Source organism: Muntiacus reevesi, chromosome 13, assembly GCF_963930625.1.
Source record: "Muntiacus reevesi chromosome 13, mMunRee1.1, whole genome shotgun sequence".
In the NCBI taxonomy this organism is placed as follows: Eukaryota; Metazoa; Chordata; class Mammalia; order Artiodactyla; family Cervidae; genus Muntiacus; species Muntiacus reevesi.
The window spans coordinates 4,580,070-4,599,678 of NC_089261.1; the positions used below are offsets into that span (position 1 = coordinate 4,580,070).

At 59.1% G+C, this 19,609-nt stretch overlaps 1 protein-coding gene and 1 long non-coding RNA gene across 2 annotated transcripts; one reads left to right on the plus strand and one right to left on the minus strand.

Moving 5' to 3' along the window:
• Positions 1–11,591: 11,591 nt before the first annotated feature.
• LOC136145934 (uncharacterized) lies at positions 11,592–12,656 on the minus strand. Its single transcript, XR_010658869.1, has 3 exons — positions 12,401–12,656; positions 12,198–12,321; positions 11,592–11,820 (listed from the first exon to the last, which is right to left on the minus strand). It is a non-coding gene; the product is annotated as an uncharacterized lncRNA (long non-coding RNA).
• Positions 12,412–15,597, plus strand: OSM (oncostatin M). Its single transcript, XM_065904715.1, has 3 exons — positions 12,412–12,549; positions 14,153–14,286; positions 14,855–15,597. The coding sequence occupies exons 1-3, from the start codon at positions 12,516–12,518 to the stop codon at positions 15,407–15,409; spliced, it is 723 nt and encodes a 240-aa protein (XP_065760787.1). The 5' UTR covers positions 12,412–12,515; the 3' UTR covers positions 15,410–15,597.
• Positions 15,598–19,609: the final 4,012 nt, after the last annotated feature.

The window sequence follows — 19,609 nt, forward strand, 5'->3', positions numbered from 1 at the left end:
GCAGCACACAGCTGCCTGGAGACAAGGGTGTGACTGTGGCCCTCTCACAGAGCTGATTCTGTGGGTGCCGTCAGACGGACGGGTCCAGGCCCGTGTCCCAGGCCAGTGGGGTGGGGCAGCGGTGGCTCGTGGACTGACCTTCTTAGCCTCCCAGGCCCCAGAGAGTTCCAGGGCGAAGGAAGTTGGTTTGGTCAGCCCAGGCTTGGGCTTGAGGTCATTCATAACTGAAGTTGGGGGCCCTCAGTGGCACACCCGGAGCCTCGGGGCGGCCGCTCCTGAGCGCGAGGTTGAGGCCCCAGACTGCAGGGCCTGACGCTTGTCCTCAAAGATCAGCCTGTGACCCGGGAGGGAGGGCGGGCCCCACGGGTAGCCCCCCAGCCCCATGTCCTTCGTCTGCTGGGGGGATATGAGCCTGGGCGGGGGGCTCTGGGTGGTGGGGACAGGAGGTGGGCACACCTCAGGGGGAAGAACCCGAGGCTCATTTCCACGCTTTCTGGTTTCCACGGTCATACAGAGGTGACCTCGTCAGCCCTCCTCCAAGCATTTGAGCAGAAATTCAAGGTTTAACGTCCTCACCCGCCTTGGCCAGGCCGGGCCAGGTGGTCCTGTGCTTGCAAAATTGCTGCAAAGAGGGTTTCTTTTCCTGCATAGAGGGAAGGATAAACCTACTCCCCCAGCGTGGTCTGCTGGCTGGTCCCACTGGATGGGACGGGTCCAGGCTGGAGGCAGGAGGAACAGCCCAGTCTGCAGCAGGCCAGCCGGCCACCCAGGGAGGCCGTGGTCCCCCCTGCACGTGGGGGCGGGGTGTGGCATGCTGCATTAATTCACATATTCACCACGCCCTCCCATCGGCCCCCTTTACCAGGAGAAATGAAGCGCAGAACTGTGAAGGTCACACAGCTGGGCACGGCAGAAGCAGAATTTAAAAAGAAGGCCAATAGTGCCCATGGGGCCTGGGGAGGTCCCCGGGGCGGGGAGGGGGTGCGCGTGGGTAGGGACAGTGTAGCTGACCCCTGAGGGACCCGGGTGATTTTGCAAGCTCCCTCGCAATCCCGGCTGTCTGCGTCGCTGGCTGGGCGTCTGCCGCCGGTGCGTGGGCAGGCACGCGCGGCCTGGCCCTGGCTCCTCCCTGACCCCGGGCTGGGTGTTGGGCAACAGCTGCGGTTTGTGTCTCCCTTTCCCAGGCGGGCCCTGGTGCTGGGGTTCCTGAATCCAGGGGTGTCTCAAAGGGGGGTGCCCAGAGCTCCCTTCCCCGAGGGGAGGGGTCGGTCATGGTGCTGAGTGGAGGGGAGGTGTGCACTTGTGGTGTGCATGCCTTGTTTGTGCAAAACAAACGAGTCTGTTTTGGCCACAGAGTATGTCTGTCTGTCTGCACATGCTTCTGAGTGTCTGTGTACCTGTGCTCCCGTGTCGGAGGTCTGGGTGTCCACAGCTGTACGTGCACCCAGCTACTCATAACCCTCAGCCGTGTGCCTGGTTCTGTCCCAGCACGTGTCCCGTGTTTGCGTAGCTGGCATGTGCATCTGCTCCGTTGTGTGTGTGTGAGCGTTTGCGGCACGTGTTTCTGCGTGTGTTTTCACCTGTGGCTGGGCCCGTTTTCCTGTGTCCGTGTGTGCACGCACACGTCTGCATGCTTTGTGTTCATGTCCACCCTGCCCCCCGTGTACCCTCGTGTGCACCTTCCTTCCTGGACTCACACCGCCCCAGGCCCCTCTGCCTCTCCCCGAGGCCGGAGGGCCCAGCCCTCTGCAGTCCCCAGGGGAGCGGTGCGCTGTGCTGCCCTCCCCACCCCTGCCCTCTGCCTGGCCCCCGCCCGCCTCCGCCCTCAGCCTCTCCGACCCCCTCCTCCCCCTCTGCCCACATTTCCGTCCCTCCTCTTCTGCCTGCAGCCCCAAGGGAGCCTGGCTCTGCTTTCTGGCCCCTAGTGTGTGCGCCCCTCAGCCTGAGCTCTCTATAGGGACCCAGCCCCCCTGCTCCGAGTCAGCCCAGGGTTGTCCTCACCAGCGTGGCTGCCCCGGGCCTCCCGCTGGTCTCCCCGCCTGGGTCCCCTCCTGGCACACCCTGGCCTTGTACATTTAGGTGTGCCTTTTCTTTTTTTCTTGCATGGCATGTGAAATCTTAGTTCCCCAGTCGCGGATCGAACTGGCGCCCCCTGCACTGGAAGCATGGAGTGTTAGCCACTGGACCACCAGGCGTACCTTTTCTAAGTTGACAAAGGCGAGCCCAGGGTGCAGGCGCTGCTCTGGCACTCACCCAGGAGGGGCTGCGGAGACCCCCTGACTCCCTCCTGCCTCTTTGGAGCCCACTTCCTGCTTCCCAAACTCTTTGTGTTCCTGGAGTGGTGTTTTTTAACTCCGCCTTAATTTTTTTCCCCCTAATTGAGGCGAAATTCACACAATGTCAAGTTGACCATTTAAAAGTGAAGAGCTACCTCCGGGGCATTGAGCGCTTTGTGTTGAGCAGCCATCACCTCCTCTAATTCCAGAACACTCTCATCACCCCAAGAGGAAACCCTGTACCGCTCAGCTGTCACTTCCCATTCCCCTCCCGCAGCCCCTGCAACCACCAGTGTGTCTTTATGGATTTTTCTATTCTGGACATTTCCTACAAATGCAGTCATCTCATATGTGACTTTTGACGTCTAGCCTTTTCACTCAGCGTGATGCTTTTGAGGCACATACAGGTGAATGCATGTGTTAGTACTCCATTCTTTTTAATGGCTGAATAATATTCCAATGCATGACAGAATCATGTTTTTTGGACATAACCACTTTTTAAAAATTTTATCAGAGTATAGTTTCTTTACAATGTTGTTAGTTCCTGCTTTATGGCGAAGTGAATCAGCTGTATGTACACCTATATCCCCTTTTTTCGACTTCCTTCCCATTAAGGCTGGGCTTTCCTGGTGGCTCAAACGGTAAAGAATCTGCCTGCGATGCAGGAGAACCCAGGTTCAATCTCTGGGTCAGGAAGATCCCTTGGAGAAGGAAATGCAACTCCCACTCCAGTATCCTTGACTGGAGAATCCCATGGACAGAGGAGCCTGGCGGGCTACAGTCCGTGGGGTCACAAAGACTCAGACACGGCTGAGTGACTAACACTTTTTCTCATTTAGGTCACCCCAGAGCACAGAGTAGAGCCCCCTGAACTAGTCAGGAATTCTCACAGTAGATGCTCACCAGTTACCTATTTTATACACAGCAGTGTGTGTGACATAACCACTTTTTTAAATCCATTATTCGCTGGTGGACATTCGGGTTGTTCCCACCTTTGGCCTGTTTAAGCTCTGCCTCCTTGACCGTGGGGGTGCACAGCAGTTGTGTTCAATGCCCTGCTGTCCTCTTCCTCACGTGCTTGTTCTGTGGATGGCCCCAAACAGACACAATCTGTCACCCAACTGAATGGCCACCAACCAGTCGGCCCTTGGACAGAGCAAGTCTTTTCTCCCCTCGGACCTGGAGGGGGTCTGTCTCCATATCAGAATGAATGCTCAGAGTTTCCTTAGCACGTCCCCAAGAACAGGAGGAGGAAGAAAGCAAGTCTTCCCAGTGCCCATCCCAGGTCGTTTCCTCCAGGGCCTGTAATCGGCATCTCTGCAAAGCAAATCCTGCCTCAAGCGTTTACCACTTTGTAGACAGCCCCATGGGGCCCCCAGCCTGTTCCCCCATCTCCTTCCAGTTGCCAAGCAAAGCTGGTGAGCTTGGGCTGCAGCTGGCACCCAGAGCAGGCTCAGCCATCCCACTTCCTGCCTCCACGCCCTCCACCCTGAGGACTGAGGACTCCCCGGAGGTACTGGGAAGCCAGCTCAGCTAGCAGAACTGGCCTCTTGGCACGTCCTGTGTAGCTGCAACCTGACTTCGTGCAGGGACCAGGGGCTCAGGAACATCCCTCGGCCTCTCTGGCTGCACCAGCTGCGTTCTCGCCCACGTGGCAGGACCCCGCTCTCACCTGTGACATCCCGGTTCAGAAACTCCAGCCATGCCAGGGAGGCGTGTCTCCTGGTTCTCACCATCAGTCCCGGGAAGGACTCTGATGGGGCGGGGGAGGGCAGCAGGGCGGGAGCAGACACGATGCAGGTGCATTGCTAGATCCCGGGGTACCACGACGATCAGGTTGGGTCAGCGTTCACTCCTGCACCAAGAAACGGGCAGCCTGGCAAATGAGTCTTCCAGGTCCCTCCAGGCTTCACAGTAATTTCACTCACCTGTGAGTAAGCCTTGTCTTTCTTGGGGATTTATCACTTGCACCTGGCCTGGTGCCCTACACATGCATCAGGTCCTTTATTACCTAGAGGTTGAATGCGGGACAGTAGGCTTGTCCCCTCCAACGGAGTCTGGCGCCTTTCTACGAGGCTTACGTAGAATTTGTCCTGAAATGCGTTCTTGAAAGGAAGTGGGAGAAATGCTTTGGCTTTTTCCTTTTTAGTTTGTTTTTGCAGGGAAGTGTTGAAATCTGCAGCAGCTGAAAGAATAGATGTTGAATTCACTTTTGAAAAATCATCATAAAAGAAAAAGTCAGCATCTTTAACCATTGAGGCTTCCTGAAAAGGAGGAATCACATGCCTTGGTGTACCGTGAGTGATGCGATTCTGACGTTCCTCGGAAAGAGGGCACTGGAAAGGCTCCAAGAGGCCTGGTCCCACCCAGCGTTGAAGCAGGCCTACACTTGTAGAGGCCCGGCTGCAGGGGTCTCTACATGGCGGCTGGGGACGCACCTGGGCCCCGTTGCCGCATCTGCACGGTCGTGCATCCATCCATTCATTAAGGATTTATTGAGCACCTACTGCATTCCAGGGCTTCCCTGGTGGCTCAGATGGTAAAGAATCCACCTGCCAATGCGGGAGACCTGGGTTCGATCCCGGGGTTGGGAAGTTCCCCTGGAGAAGGAAATGGCAACCCACTCCAGTACTCTTGCCTGGAGAATCCCCATGGGCAGAGGAGCCTGGCAGGCCGCAGTCCATGGCATCGCAAAGAGTTGGACAGGACAGAGCGGGTGACACTTTCACTTTCACTACTACATTCCGAGGCCTCGGCTATGCTCTGGAGACAGGCGATGGGGAACCACCACCAGCCGTGCACACCCTCTTGGAATTTACAGTCTGGCTGGGGACACAATCCCACAGTTGTAGAAGTTTACGGTTCTGAAGAATGCTACAGAGGGGGGTATGTGGTAGTCTGGCATGGGGGCGGGGGTGCGGAAGCTAGGCTGGGGTAGAGGAAGGTCACTTGAAGAACTGAAAGTTGGTGTCCGATGGCAGTTCCGGAGGAGGGTGTTCAGCCGGTGGGTACAGCATGTGCCAAGGCCCTGGGGTAAGAGCTCAGCTCCTCTGGGGGCTGAAGAACGTCAGAGAGTGGCGGGCAGGCTGGAGAGGTGTTGGGTGAAGCTGGGGAGGCGGGCAGGGACTGGGGGCTGTGGCGATGAGTTTGGCCTCATCCAAGAGGCAACAGGAAGCCAGGGAGTGTTTTGAGCAAGAGGATCAGACCAGGCTGTGTTGTACAAGCCCCTCTGGAGGGTGGCTTGGTATTTATCTGGCTGTGTTGGGTCTTGGTTGCAGCACACAAGATCTTCATTGCGGGCTTAATTGCCTGCTACAGGTGGGACCTTAGTTACTCAATGACCAGGGATCGAACCTGCGTCCCCTGCATTGCAGGCGTCACTGCAAGAGGGATTCTTAATCTCTGGATCTCCAGGGTAGTTCCCTGCCCCTCTGCAACCTCCCCATTCAACTTCCAGCCACACCCTTCATCCTGTAAACTGTTCCATGAGGTCCTACTTGCCCTTACATTTCTCTCGACCTGGAATTTGTAGCATTTCTTTTCTGCCTTTCTGCCAACGAAACCTGGAATTTCACAGGTTTCACTGTGGAATTCACGATTTCAGCGATGTCTGTGCAGAGCCTTGGAAATACCCACCTCCGCCCCCAGCGTCCCCAGGCAGCCAACCCCGTGAGAGCGGACCTCCCAGCTCCCCGCTCTGGGAGCCGCTGGCGTTTGTTTCTGTGGCGTCTTGGCCTGCTCCCAGCTGTGCACCTTTCCGCAAGCTCCCACCTCTCAGGCCTCAGTTTCCCCACCTGCAGGGCAAGGACCATGGGCTCTGCCTCATTAGAGGGTTTCAAGGATGCAGGGAGCTGACCCAGGAGAGAGGCCTGGTCCCGGCCCCCAGAATAGCTGCAGAAATGAGCCTGATTGTCACCACTGGGCACACAGCACGTGCCTGGAGCACCAAAACATTTTTGGCAAGAATGTGATGTTTCAAAATAGGCCTCGTGGGTTGTCATCGTGAGAAAAGCCAGGGCTCCATTCGCTGGACTCCTTGATCCTCCTGGATGTTTGCCAGGTCACTCAGTCATGTCTGACTCTTTGCAACCCCGGACTGTGACCCGCCAGGCTCCTCTGTCCGTGGGATTTCCCAGGCAGAAATACTGGAGTGGGTTGCCGTGCCCTCCTCCAAGGGATCTTCCCGACCCAGGGATTGAACCCGAGTCTCTTCTGTCTCCTGCATTGGCAGGAGGCTGGATGTTTAGGTTTGCTTTTATTTACGGCGACATCTCAGTGTTTGGAGCTGCCACGGGACCCTATGGCGCTTCATAGGGTTGCGGACCCTCTGTGGTCATCTCTCCTGTCCCAGGACCTCACAGAGGAGACCCTCGGCTCAAAGAGGGTGGCCCAGGGGTGGGGTCATCTGTAGGCTCGGCTCCTGTCCATCACACCTCAGAGTAGATGAAGCAGCCCCCAGTAGCCTTCGCCTTGGCCTGGGGGGGCGGTTCCCTGTGGCAGGGCCCGGCCTGGGGGCTGACAGCTGACGGCTAAGGTGAGGCTGCTGCAGGGAAGCAAGTCCCTCTTCTCTCTCTGCACTCCCCTGAATAGGTGCTCAGGCTCCTGGAAGCGGGGGCCAGTCGCCCAATTTGGGGGGACCACTGGGTGCAGGGGAGGGCGTGCAGCCCCATCCCCACGGACACACCAGGTCCCAGGAGCACCCTGGCAGGTCTTGAGTCAGATGACCCCCAGGCCAAGGGTGACCTCGCTGACCTCACAGGGGCCCTGGAAGAGCCTTGCTCACCCGGCGTTTATGTAACGTGAGTTTCCCAACCGCCCTCAGAGTCACCCTGTGACATGCAGATCTGCGCCGCCGTCTGCCCCAGTGGCTGGTGGGTGAGGGCTCGCGGACACTCGCTACGGGCCGGGCGTCGGCGTGCCCCTGTCCACGGGATTTCGGTACCGCCCGTGTAGTTCGTAGGCAGCATTTGGCCCTGCACTCTCACAACTAAGATGTGATTCACGTATCATCGAGTGCATTTACATTTACTTTATTTGTTTATCTCTGGCTGCTGTGGGTCTTCGTTGCCTCGTGTGGGCTTTCTTCAGCTCCCGTGAGCCAGGGCTGCTCCTCGTGGCGGTGCGGGGGCTCCTCTTGTTGCGGAGCCCTCTGGGCACGAAGGCTCCGGTGCTTGTGGCACACGGGCTTAGTTGCTCCGAGGCATGTGGGATCTCCCCTAGCCAGGGATCGAACCCGCGTTCCCCTCATTGGCAGGCAGATTCCTATCCACTGCGCCACCAGGGAAGTGCCCATCAAGTGCATTTAATAAGTGTATATAATTCAAGGACTTACCGTGCTCTGCAACAAGACAGGCCACCACAGCGAGAAACCTGCAAATCAAGAGTAGCCCCTGCTGGCCACAACCAGAGGAGAGCCTCCGCGCAGCAGTGAAGCTCTAGCCCAGCCAAAAATAATAAATAAACAAATAAAAAGTAAATAAATTATAATAAAAGCCATAATTCAGTGGTTTAAGTACATTTATAAGACAGTGAAATCATCTGTTTGATAGTTAAAAAAATATTTTCATCCCCACCCCCCAAAGAAACCCTATCCATAAGCTATCACTTCTTGCCTGTCCCCAGCCCCCCCAGCCCCTGGCAACCACTAATCCACTCTCTGTCTCTATGGATTCACCTATTCTGGACATTTCATATAAAGGAATCATATGTGGCCTTTTCTGACTGACTTTCATGGGGCATAATGATTTTGAGGTTCATCCATGTTGTAGCATGCATCAATACCTCATCTCTCTTTCTGGCTGAATAATATTCTGTCGTATGGACAGACCACGTTTTAAAATCCATTTCCTGTTGATGGACAATTGGGTTGCTTCTCCATTCGGGCTATTGTGCATGAATGCTTCTGTGAACGTCTGTGTGCAAGCTTTTGTGTGATCACTTGATTTCAGTTCTCTGGCGTGCATACCCAGGAGTGGAACTGCTGGTTGTCTGAGATTTCTACGTTCACCATTTGAGGAAGAGACATTCTTTTTCCTAAAGAGGCTGAATGCACCCTCTTTCATTCCCACCAGCAGTGCACAAGGGCTCCGACTTCTCCCCGTCCAATAAGTCAAACGTATTGTCTGTGTTTGACTGCAGATGCCCTAGTGGAGGTGGAGTGGCATCTCGGTGTAGTTTGGACGTGCATTTTCCTGATGGCTAATGGCACTGACATCTTTTCACATACTTATTGGCCATTTATATCCGGGTTGGAGAAAAGTCTTTTTAATTCCCTTGCCCATTTAAAAATTGGGTTGTTGGCACTTCCCTGATGGTCCAGCGGTTAAGACTTAGCCTACCTTGCATAGGCTTGGCTGATTCCCTTCCCCATTCCCCTGAAACTATCACAACATTGTTAATCGGCTATACGCCAACACAAAACAAAAACTTTGAGAAAAAAAAAAAAGACTTCACCTTCCAACACAGAGGGTGTGGGTTCAACCCCTGGTCAGGGAGCTGAGATCCCACATGCCTCGCACCCAAAAACCAAAACAGAAGAAAAGCCGTATCGTAACAAATTCAATAGAGACTTTAAAACGGCCCACGTCAAAAAAAAAATTTTAATTAAAAAATGGGGTTGTTTGTCTTCTCCGTTGTTTAACTGTGGCACTGTGGTGGCAAGAGGGGAAACTGAGGTTCAGAAAAGGGGGGTGTGACTGGGCCAAGAATTCCAGGCCCACAAGCAGATGGAGATCGGAGCCTGGGTGGGTCTCCGCCCACAGCCTGCAGGCCTCTGCACCCAGGGGCCTCCTGCGTCCACTGTTGAGCTGCCCTATGTCACATCAAATCCTTTCCTTGAGTTTAAAGTGGGGGTGAATCCCCAGCTGGAGGGTGGATCAGAAAGGCGAGGAAACAGCAGTTCTGAGGAACCAAGTGGGCCCTCTCTTCCCCTCCGGATCACGCGGACCTGGCTGACGTGGCCTGGGAAGCGGGGACAGCCTGGGTCCTGTGGTCGCGGAGCCTATTTATACCGACGGGGGCCGTGTCGCAAGCCTTTCCTGCTGGCAGGAGGGACGTCACCAGGCGCTGACCTCACCAGAAACGCTGACGCATCTTCCCCTTACGCTTCGCTCAGATGGGGCTGTGGGGCTGTCTCACCTCAGCCTCCTCCCACCCAGCTCCGGGCTTCTCCCCAGTGTCCCCACTCCCTGCAGCCCCCCAACCACACCCTCTACCTGAAGCCGTTGATTTGCGTCCCTCAAGTGCGTGCACTGACGTCATGACCCCCAGCACCTCAAAATATGAGTGTGCACAGAGCCAGGGCCTGGAAAGGGGCAATCGGGGAAAGTGGGGCCGTTGGGTGGGCCCCATTGCAACGTAACAGGTGTCCTTAGAAGAAGAGGAGGTCGGGGCTTCCCTGGTGTGGCTCAGTGGTAAAGAAGCCACCGGCCAGCACAGGGGATGTGAGTTCGATCCCTGGTCCGGGAGGCTCCCGCGTGCCGTGAAGCAGCAAAGCCCGTGGGCCACAGCTACGGAAGCCCACCAGCCCTAGGTCCTCTGCAATAAGAGAAGCTACCGCAATGAGGAGCCCGTGGGCCACAGCTAGAGAAAAGCCCATGCAGCAATGAAGACCCAACACGGCCCCAAATATTGTTTTTAAAAAGGAGAAGAGATCTGGGCACAGACTGACACGGCAGGGCAGCCGTGGGAGGAGATGACGAGAAGCCGGCCATCTGCGAGCTGGAGGGCGGCCTCAGGATGAATCCAGCACGTTGAGCTCGGACTTTCAGCTCCAGGACTGTGAGCAAACACTGTTGTACACTTCTGTCTCTGGTACCTGGTTACGGCAGCTCCAGCAAACTCACATGTAAGTTTAAAGCTCCGTGCTCAGAGCCAGCTCTTTCAGATGTGCAGGCACCCTCCTCTTAAATGTTTTTATAAAAGGTACACCACAGGTGGGTCGATCTCAATGTCTCTGGGACTTGGAGGCCTCTTTAAACCCAGGAGAAATAAATAAATAAACACAGGAGACCCTACTGCCTCTGGACCGAGGGGTGAAAACCCTGGGCTGTCCCCTGAGCATGGAGGCCGCTCAGCAAGGGCATGAGGCTCTCTGGCCAGACCTGGCTCTCCCACATGGAGCCCAGCCCTGAGCTTTTCCAAGGTTCTGTTTTTCTCTCATTCCCAGGAGCCAGGGAACTTCCCTGGTGGTCCAGTGGTTAAGAATCCACCTTCCAATGCAGGGGATGCAGGTTTGATCCCTGGTTGGGGAACTAAGATGCCACAAGCCACAGGGCAGCCAAGCCCAGGCACCACACTTGAAACCCACTCACCACAACAAAAGATCCTGCGTTCTGCAGCTAAGACCCAACACAGCCAAATAAGTACATTTTTTTTGTTTTGTTTTTAAAAGCAAACGACTATTAAGGGAGCTGAGGCATGCATGCCAGGCCACTGTCCCTCCCAGGGCTGCAGCGAGATGAGATCAGAGAGTGATATGAACAAGGATCCGGGCCTGGCCTGGGCCCAGGAAGCCGCCTCGTGGGAGTGGGCGCCGGGACGGGGAGTCGAGCGGAAGTGACATTCTCAGGAGGAGAATCCAGAACTGGGCCTTGACGGTGGCGAGGGTGTGACGAGGCCCAGGGAGTAGGCTGGGGGGGGGGGGGGGTGAGGAGAAGCCTCCGGGGTTTGGGATGAGGGGCGCTGCTGGTGTTGCCCACTGCTAGTTCCTTAGCACTTGGAAAAGAGCAGGCCAAATAAATGTTTGTTGACTGCATAAACGAGCCTGCAGAGGGGCGGGCTGCTGGGAACGGCCTTGGGGGCATTGATGGGTGCTGGGGTGGGTGCCCGGCCTCCCTCCTTCCAGCCACCTTGGCATTCCTGATCCGGCCTCCGCAGGGCCCAAGAGGCTCAGGCCTCCCTGGCCCCACGCCCCTCCAGGGGCCCCACCCCGCTTCTCAGCCTTTGACACCCTCCTGCCCACGGCACTCCTCAGGGTGCAGGCCAAGGACCCCCAGCCGGTCTACTGGAGGCGCTGAGGTGGCCAGGCGTGGTGTGCGGGCCAGCCCTCGGCCGCTTCGTCTGCGCGCTCACGGGGCCTCCGTTCATCCTGTGGGGAAGCAGCAGGTTGACTCAGGAGGCTGTCTCCGGGGCCCCTCCTCTCGTTTCTTTGAGAAGCAGAGGACCTACTCGAGATCACTATCTTTCAGAGAAAGTGAAACCTGGTCCCCAACCGTCACCACGGCGACTCCCCCTCCAGCTTCCCCTCTGAGCTCACAGCTTCCCCATCCCCTCAGCCCCCTACCCCGCCTCCCCGACAGCCAGTACTTGGAATCGGACTGCTTCATCGCTCCTTTTTCCTTCAAAGGGGCTTTGCCTTTTATGTCCATGGTGGCAGCAGCCCGGTGAGGCAGCTGGGAGATACTTTTCAAATCCTCATTTTGCAGGTGGTAGGGGCCTCCGAGGCCCAGGGAGGCGAAGCGAACTGCCTTGGGCCACACAGCAGTCAGTGGGCATGAGTCCTGATCTCCCTTTTCTCTTGCCCCAAGTGCCTGGTTCGATGGGCCTGGGATGGGGAACACTGGTTATATGCGGGGTGCCTCGTGGGGGAGAGGAGATGGCAGGGAGCCCCACTGAGGGATGCAGGTCTTGGGGCCAGAACCACAATCTCAGGGCTGCCAGCCTGGGTCTGGCTCTGTGCCCAGAGCCCCGTGGTTTCCGCTCACAGATGTCCCAACAGCCCCGCGGGAGGGCGGGAAGGGCACCCGAGAAGGAAGATGTCTCGCTCCCCTCACCCCCCAACCACAGTGGCCTGCAAGGCCGACGGCTCCCGGGCAGGGACCAGGCTATGGGCCCTCCAAGGACCCGGCTGGCAACCCCTCCCATCCATCCCGGACACGGCACCCCTGCAGCGGGCATGGACCCCCTTGCTTCCCTGCTCACCCCAGGAAGGCTGAGGCTGTGGTTTGCATCATCCTTGGGCGTGGGGGGCTGACCTCGAAGAATGAATTCGAAGAAAGGAGGAGGAGGAGCAGGCATGCCACCGCACTGGGCGCCCATTGGCCGCCTGTAGAAACTTTGGTTTTTTTTAGGGTCATGTTCCCAGAAGGCCTCCCCTCCCCCCACCCCACCCCCTCCCCACCCACCTCACGAGGTGTTGGCCAATCACCCCGACGGGCATAAAGGGGCTGCCAGCCCTCAGGGCTCCAGGCAGGGAGGTGTCACCCCCAGCGGGCACAGGCCGGAGCTCGGTCACCCAGCATGCGGGCACAGAGTATGCAGAGGACACTCCTCAGTGAGTACTTCCTTCCTTCCCGCCGGCACCTGCCGGCCGGGCTCACGGGCACCCGCGGGGAGCAGGGCCACCCTCTGCCGTCTGGGAACCGTGCAGAAGGATGCTGACAAGGGGAGAAAGCCAGGGGGTCAGGCAAAGAGAAAGGGACCCACTGAGAACACAGCATCTTCACAGGAGAAGGGTATCCTCGAAGGGCTTCCAGGTGGAGGTGATGCAGAGTCGTGGACTCTGGGAGCAAAGGAGTGAGGGAAGGAGATCACCACTGCGGGAGAAGCCAGGGAAGCAGGAGGGAGGCGGGAGATGTGCTGGGGCAGGGAGGAGGCAGGGAAGCTGAGCAGGATTGCGGTGTGATGTCTGGAAGGCCGGTGGGGTGCCTCCTTTTTTTTGCCCGGATTCGCAGGCCCTGGGATGGATGGGCACTGCCAGCCGGGCCTGGGGGCCCGGGAGCCCCCACAATCACACAGCACCCACAGCCACACCCACAGGGTGACAGGCACACAGAGCCGCGTGACGTCATCGGGGCCCTCGGGGGCAGCATCTGGGAAGCCCCGCACGCAGCCCGGGGCCCCTGCGGCCGGCGGGTCACAACGGCTGGCGGTGTGTGGCGGGCGGTTCCCTCGGGCCTTGCGCAGACCCAGACACACGCCCACACAGGCACCCTGGTCCCACGTGCTCGGGGCTCACCCCAGCGCCCCCCGCCCCAGCCCTGCAGCAGGTACCTGGGGGGCGGCAGGGGGTGCCTGTGCTCGCGTTTCCTGGGCGCCCAGCCCCCTGGCCCCGGCTGCAGAGTCTTCCCCAAGGGACCACGGTTCCTAGGAAGGGAAGGTGGTGTCACTGCCTTCCGGGCCATTGCACCACAGGCCCTTCCGACCACGTGGTTGGCGGTGCCCGGTGGGTGGGTGGGGGGAGGCGGGGGGAAGCTGTGACGGTGCCCGCCCACTGGGGGGCGCTCTGGCTCACTGCATCTCTTGGTGGGGGGGGGGGCATGAAAGAAGTGGCCGTTTCCAGAGAGGAAGGAGGCCGGAGAGATGGGGGCAGAGGGTGGCCTTGGGTGACCCGAACAAGCCCTTCTCCTTTGGCGCCTTGGTTCTCCTGTGGGTCAGAAGGGGGCGTAGACGAGTTGATCTCACGCATCCTCTCCAGGTGGAGAGGCAGACCCTCCTGGTACTCCAGATAGAGCTCCGGGCCGGGGCTGCAAACCCCTCTGGAGGCCCCTTGCAGGGGTGGGGGGACTGGGGCCTATCCCGGGGAGGGGGCCTGCAGCAATGGCAGATCCTTAGCCCAGAGGTCTCACGGGCCCCATCTGGGTCTCTGCAGGTCAGCTCCCGAGGTTGGCAGGCTGGACCCCGGCTGGGCCCCACCTCCGCTTCTCAAAGGCTTACTTGGTACATCGCAGCCACTGTTTCAGATGCAGGGCAGCGGCTCTCTGGACGGTGGTGCTGGCCTTCGCAGGGGTCCCTGGGCACACCCAGTGCCCAGCCCCGGCCTCCACGCAGATGAGGGATGGGCCATGCCCTCTGAGGCCCGTGTGAGCGCCCTCCCCTCTGCAGGGCGCCCCCCCGGCAGAGACTGAAGCTGGCCCCTCATCTTCCCTCTGCCCCAGGTCTGGTCCTCAGGCTGCTGCTCCTGTGTGTGGTGGCCACGGGCAAGTGCTCGGGCAAGTACCACGAGCTTCTCCTGCAGCTCCAGCGCCAGGCGGACCTCATGCAGAACCCCAGCACGCTCCTGGACCCCTATGTGAGTGCCCGGCCCCCCTGGGGGCACCTGAGTCTCAGAGAACTATGGGTGGAGCTGGGGCTGGAGTGATCCCCAGAGAGGACCCGCTCAGTCTGGGGCTGGCAGGGAAACCGAGGCTCCACGTTATTCCTGTGCCACAGTGACCATACCGGGTCTAACCCTGAGACATCAAGGAAACAGTGGGTGGGCCTGGAGGGTGAACTCCATCATCTCCTTCATCTGTTTGCCCGGTGTGCTCATTGCACACCTATCACGGGCCTTGTTCTAGGCACCGGAATATCGCAGTGAACAGTCCCGCCCTCCTAAGCTCAGGTCACCTCCCATCACTTCCAGAATGACACACCTCAGGCCACCATCACCACCTGTGTGGTCACCCCCGCCAGTCCTGCCTGCAGTGACCCGGGAGTCCCCTCCCTTCTCGGGCCTCAGTTTCTTGATCTGTACAATGGGAAGGTTGGATGGGGGAGGGGCGCATGTGGTCCAGCAGCTCAAGGCTGAGCAAGTATGCGTGCATGTGTGGTCGGGGCTCCAGGGCTCACCTCTGGACTATCCTTTTCGCCCTCCCCAGATCCACCTCCAAGGCCTGCACAATCTCGTACTGAAGGGATCCTGCATGGAGCGCCCGGGGGACTTCCCCAGCGAGGACGCCCTGTGGAGGCTCAGCAGGCAGGACTTCCTGCGGACCCTCAACACCGTGCTGGGCCTCTTCCTTCGCATGCTGAGCTCCCTTCAGCAGGACCTCCCGAAAGCAGCCCAGCAACAGGCGGAGATGAACATCCGCGGGCTCGGGAACAACATCCACTGCATGGCCCAGCTGCTGCGCGGCTCCTTGGACCCAGAGGCTGCTGAGCCCACTCAGCCGGGCCCGGGGCCCACGCCGCTGCCACCGCCGCTGCCCATGCTGCCCTCAGACACCTTCAAGCGCAAGCTCAGGGTCTGCGAGTTCCTGCAAGGCTACCACCGCTTCATGCGCAGGGCCGGGCAGGTCCTCCGGGGCTGGGGGGGGAGACGGGGCCGCAGCCGCAGACACAGCCCCCTCCGGGGCCTGCAGAGGGCTGCCCGCGGGACGTGGCCCTTCCCGGGGCTCAGGAGACTCGCGCCCCAGGGCCAGCTGCCCCGGTAGCCTTCGGGGCACCCTGCCAGGTGAAAGGTCAGCAGGTGGCGTGCAGGACGGCAGGCTGCCGCCACCCATCTCCTCTCCGCTCCCCACCTCTCTGAAGCGCACTTTAAGGGGTGTAAGACAGGCAGCCCCCTCTACCTCCCCCAAGGCCGGGCTGCAGGGAAGATGGTCAGGCTGTGGAGCGCCCCCAGCCCTGGGTTCCTTGGCCCTGGGGGGGTGGCCGGGTCAGGTCCATACGGGGCCAACTTTCCATTGATTCAGGGGTCGGATGACACAGGCTGACTCACGGCCAGGTTGGCCCCCCACCCCCCGCTCCCCGGAGACCGGCCAGGCTGTCCCTCTCATGACTTGCATGGCTCTTGCCTCCGTACTTCCTCCTTTCCCTAGTGGCCCGGCTCCAAGGCGGCGGGGGTCAGGGCCTGAGTTGGCCGACTATGCCTCATCGCGTCTCGGGCCAGATCCCTGGAAGCCTGGGAGGCCTCACTTTAGGCAGCTGTGATGGGGCAGAGGGCGCAGCAAGGAGCACTGATTGGGGTGGGGGGTGTCGGTACGAGGTCGGCCTCTAACTCACTGTGACCTCATCAAGGCCACCTTGCTTCTCAGGACCGCCGTTTACTCTGTGATTTGAAGGGCTTGGGGACCATGTGCAGCCCTCTCTGCTTGTCAGCTGCTGGGACTCTGTGACGCAGGGTGGATATCAGATTCTCTCCACGCAGAAGGACACACGGGGCAGACGGCCCCTGGGCACAGGCTCCGCGCTCTGGAGGAGACCTAGCCTGGAGGAGAGCCTGGTCTTGGGTCCCGGCTGCTGGCTGCGCTCCCTGGTGGTGCATCATGGTATTTTTTTCGTGCTGAAATCATCGCCCTCCTGGAGGGGGGGTCCCAGAAGCTTCTGGGCCAATTCCTTGGAGGGACAGGACTAATTTATAGACTTTTTTTAAAATCAGTTTTTTAAATCTGTTTTCTATTTATAAGGCTTATTTATGATATGTATTTAATGTTAATATTGTGCATATATTTAAAATTTGCGTGGTTTCTAAAGCCCCTGTGTGTCTCTGCTGCATTGTAGGGGGGGTTTGGGGAAGCCTCTTGGAGATGGGGGTTGGTCCCTAGGTGGCCAGGCCACAAGCGTCCACCACTGGAGGGCTGGGCGGGGGTCCTTGCTCGATCCAGGAAGGGAAGCCGCACACCCTCGTCAGCTGTGGGCTCTGACTGTGCGGGCATCTCACAGAAGGGGCCCATTTTCTCTGAGTGGGTCTCCCTTGAGAAGCTGGGGACCAGACGTTGGGAACCAGAGAGAACAGGGGAAAGATGGAGAATGTGGGTTGTTCTCAGTCCTCGTGGGTGAGCGGCTGGGGGTATGTGTGCCGTGGGTGTCGTGTGAAACAGTGAAGTGAAGTGACAGTCACTCAGTTGTGTCCGACTCTTTGCGACCCCATGGACTATACAGTCCATGGAATTCTCTAGGCCAGAATAATGGAGTGGGTAGCCTTTCCCTTCTCCAGGGGATCTTCCCAACCCAGGGTTTAAACCCAGGTCTCCCACATTGCACGCAGATTCTTTACCAACTGAGCCACAAGGGAAGCCCAGTACTGTAGTGGGTAGCCTATCCCTTCTCCAGCGGATCTTCCTGACCCAGGAATCAACCTGGGGTCTCCTGCATTGCAGGTAGATTCTTTACCAACTGAGCTCTCAGGGAAGTCACTAAGTCATGTCCAACTCTTGCGACCCCACGGACTGTAACTCGCCAGGCTCCTCTGTCCGCCAGATTTCCCAAGCGGGAATACTGGAGTGGGTAGCCATTTCCTTCTCCAGAGGATCTTCCTGATCCAGGGATAGAACCCAGGTCTCCTGCATTGCAGGCAGATTCTTTATCACCTGAGCCTCCAGGGAAGCCCCTGGTGTGTTGTGTGAAACAGACAAGATAATAATAGATCTTGTCTCAGCTGTGGCCTATGACCTGGTAGCTGCTTGAAACTGCTTCCTGAAGGGCCCCAGGCTGGGTAGGGATTCCACCTGGCTGCCCCCCGATGCTCAGGGCCTCGCCCCCGGAAAGTCATCTATAGACCAGTGACATGCAAAGTGGCAGCTACAAAGGAAGGGCTCACAGAATCAGATGAACTTGACCTAGATCAGTCCCTGGCCACCCCCATTTCTGGTGGGAACAAGATTTAACATGGGGTGGAAGAGAACTCCGTGTGGGACACCCTGGAGTAGATATGACCCACTTTGCTGATGAGAAAACTGAGGCTCAGAGAGTTTGAGTGACCTGCCCAGGTCCTTAGAGCCAACGTCCTGGGGGTGGGCACATTTTGAATTCAGGTCCATTGGATGTCAGGGTGGGAGCACCCTCCCATCACCTTTCAACCTCTGTAACTGCTGGCAAGTTGAGGAGTCGCCCCGGGGCACAGAGCTCCCAGAAGAGGGGGCAGACAGATGACAGACACGCGAAAGAATCGACAGGAGCACCTGAGTTTGCAGTGCGAGCTTGAGCTCGGCAAAAGCAAAGCAGTGAGGAAACAGAGCGAGGGTCTGGAGATGGGAGTGGTCAGCGGGGCGCCAGGAAGAGGCGCTGTCCAGTCTGCAGCCCGGATGACGCACTGCAGGAGGGGTGGAGCCTCTAGGTGGTGGGAAGGGCCGGGGCAAAACTCGCTCTGAGCAGTCAAGGATCAGGGTGCAGTGAGTGAGGGTACTGCTGATTTACCAAAAGGGCCCAGAGCTGGACAGCATCTTGCGCAAGGTCACAGAGCAAGTTCGTGCAGGGCTGGGGCTAGAACTCCAGGTCTCCGACTCCCAGCCAGGGTGTGCACTCTGTACTCCAGGCTGTTTACAAAGTACTCAGTAAAGGCTCTCCGTTGCCTGCCCCCCACCCCCCGCCCACCGCCCCACTGGGGCTCCGTCTTGCTCTTGAGCTTCCTGCCACACCAGCCACTTTGGGGTCCAGGCAGACCTCCCCCCACAAGGCCCCTCACAGTGCTCTCTGTCTGCGGTGCTGCGCTCCTTTTGGTCAGCGCATCCTTGATGAGCTTGAACCACGTTGGTCCAGCAACGTGGTTACTTTTCTCAAAAGTGTCCAACGGGGCAGCGGGGGCCTCAGTTCGTGTGGCATTTGCACTGCCTGTCCACCTTCCCCGCTGGCCTGGAGCCTCCAAGGACAGAGACCACCTCTGTCTTCTCTGCCCAGTCCCAACATGCAGCAGGAGCCCAGTGAGGAGTCGGGCAGGGAGACCAGCCTAGACTGGTGCTCCCCAGGTGCCCTCGGCGGCAGACGGCCGGCCTCGGTCTTTGTGGCCCTGCTGCAGCGCAGAGGTGCTGGTGGGGGTGGTCTTTCCTCGGACCGGGCTGCTGGGAAGCTGTGGGTGGGAGGTGGGCAGACCCCGAGAGCCAGGCACCGCAGGCTCCCTGAGCGGAAGGGGATCCGGCTCTGCAGCAGCCTGCGGAGAGGCCGAGGCGGTTCTGGGCCAGGAAGAGCGGGTAAGCCCGGGGTGGCGGCTCTCCGCCCCTGCCTGGACCCCTGCCGGCCCCCTCCCCTCTGTGGTTAGGCCCCTGGAGAGGCCTCTTGGGGTTGCCTTTGAAGCGGAGCTGCACCAGCCGGCAGGAAGCAAATCAGGGAGCCCCCAGACGCGGGGGTGGAGGCCTCGGGGGTCCGTCAGTGAGGACGTATCACCTCCATGGCGCTGTCTCCTGGGGAGGCCACAGTGGCAGGTACTGCATCTCCAGCTCGGCCCCAGAGCCGCAGACCCGGCTGCCACAACCTCAGCCGGCGCCCCGCGGATGCCTCAAGCCGCGCTCAGCCCCAAGCCCGCACCTATCCGCTCCCCACGTGCCCTCAGGGACGCTCAGCACCCCAGCGCACCTCCCGCAGCCTGCAGCCTCCGTCTGGGGGTCATTTCTATCGTCGGCGCCAGGAGTCAGGAGAAGCCCTCTCAGCTCCCCTCCCCGTTCCCTGCGGCCCCAGCTGTGTGAGGTTGGGGTCGGGGGTGGAGGCTCTAGGAAAGCTTTTGCACCTCAGGGTGCATGGACTCCCCGCGCCCCGCGGGCCCGCAAACAGCGTAAGCTCCCCGCGGAGGCGCTGTCCACAGGCCAGCTGGTCCAGGGCCAGGGAGAGAGACCAGGCCTCTGACAGCCCTGCCGCTGAAACCGACCGGGAGCTGGGTCTTCGGTGCCGTCTCAAGTTTTTCAGGGTGACGGTCACAGCCGCTC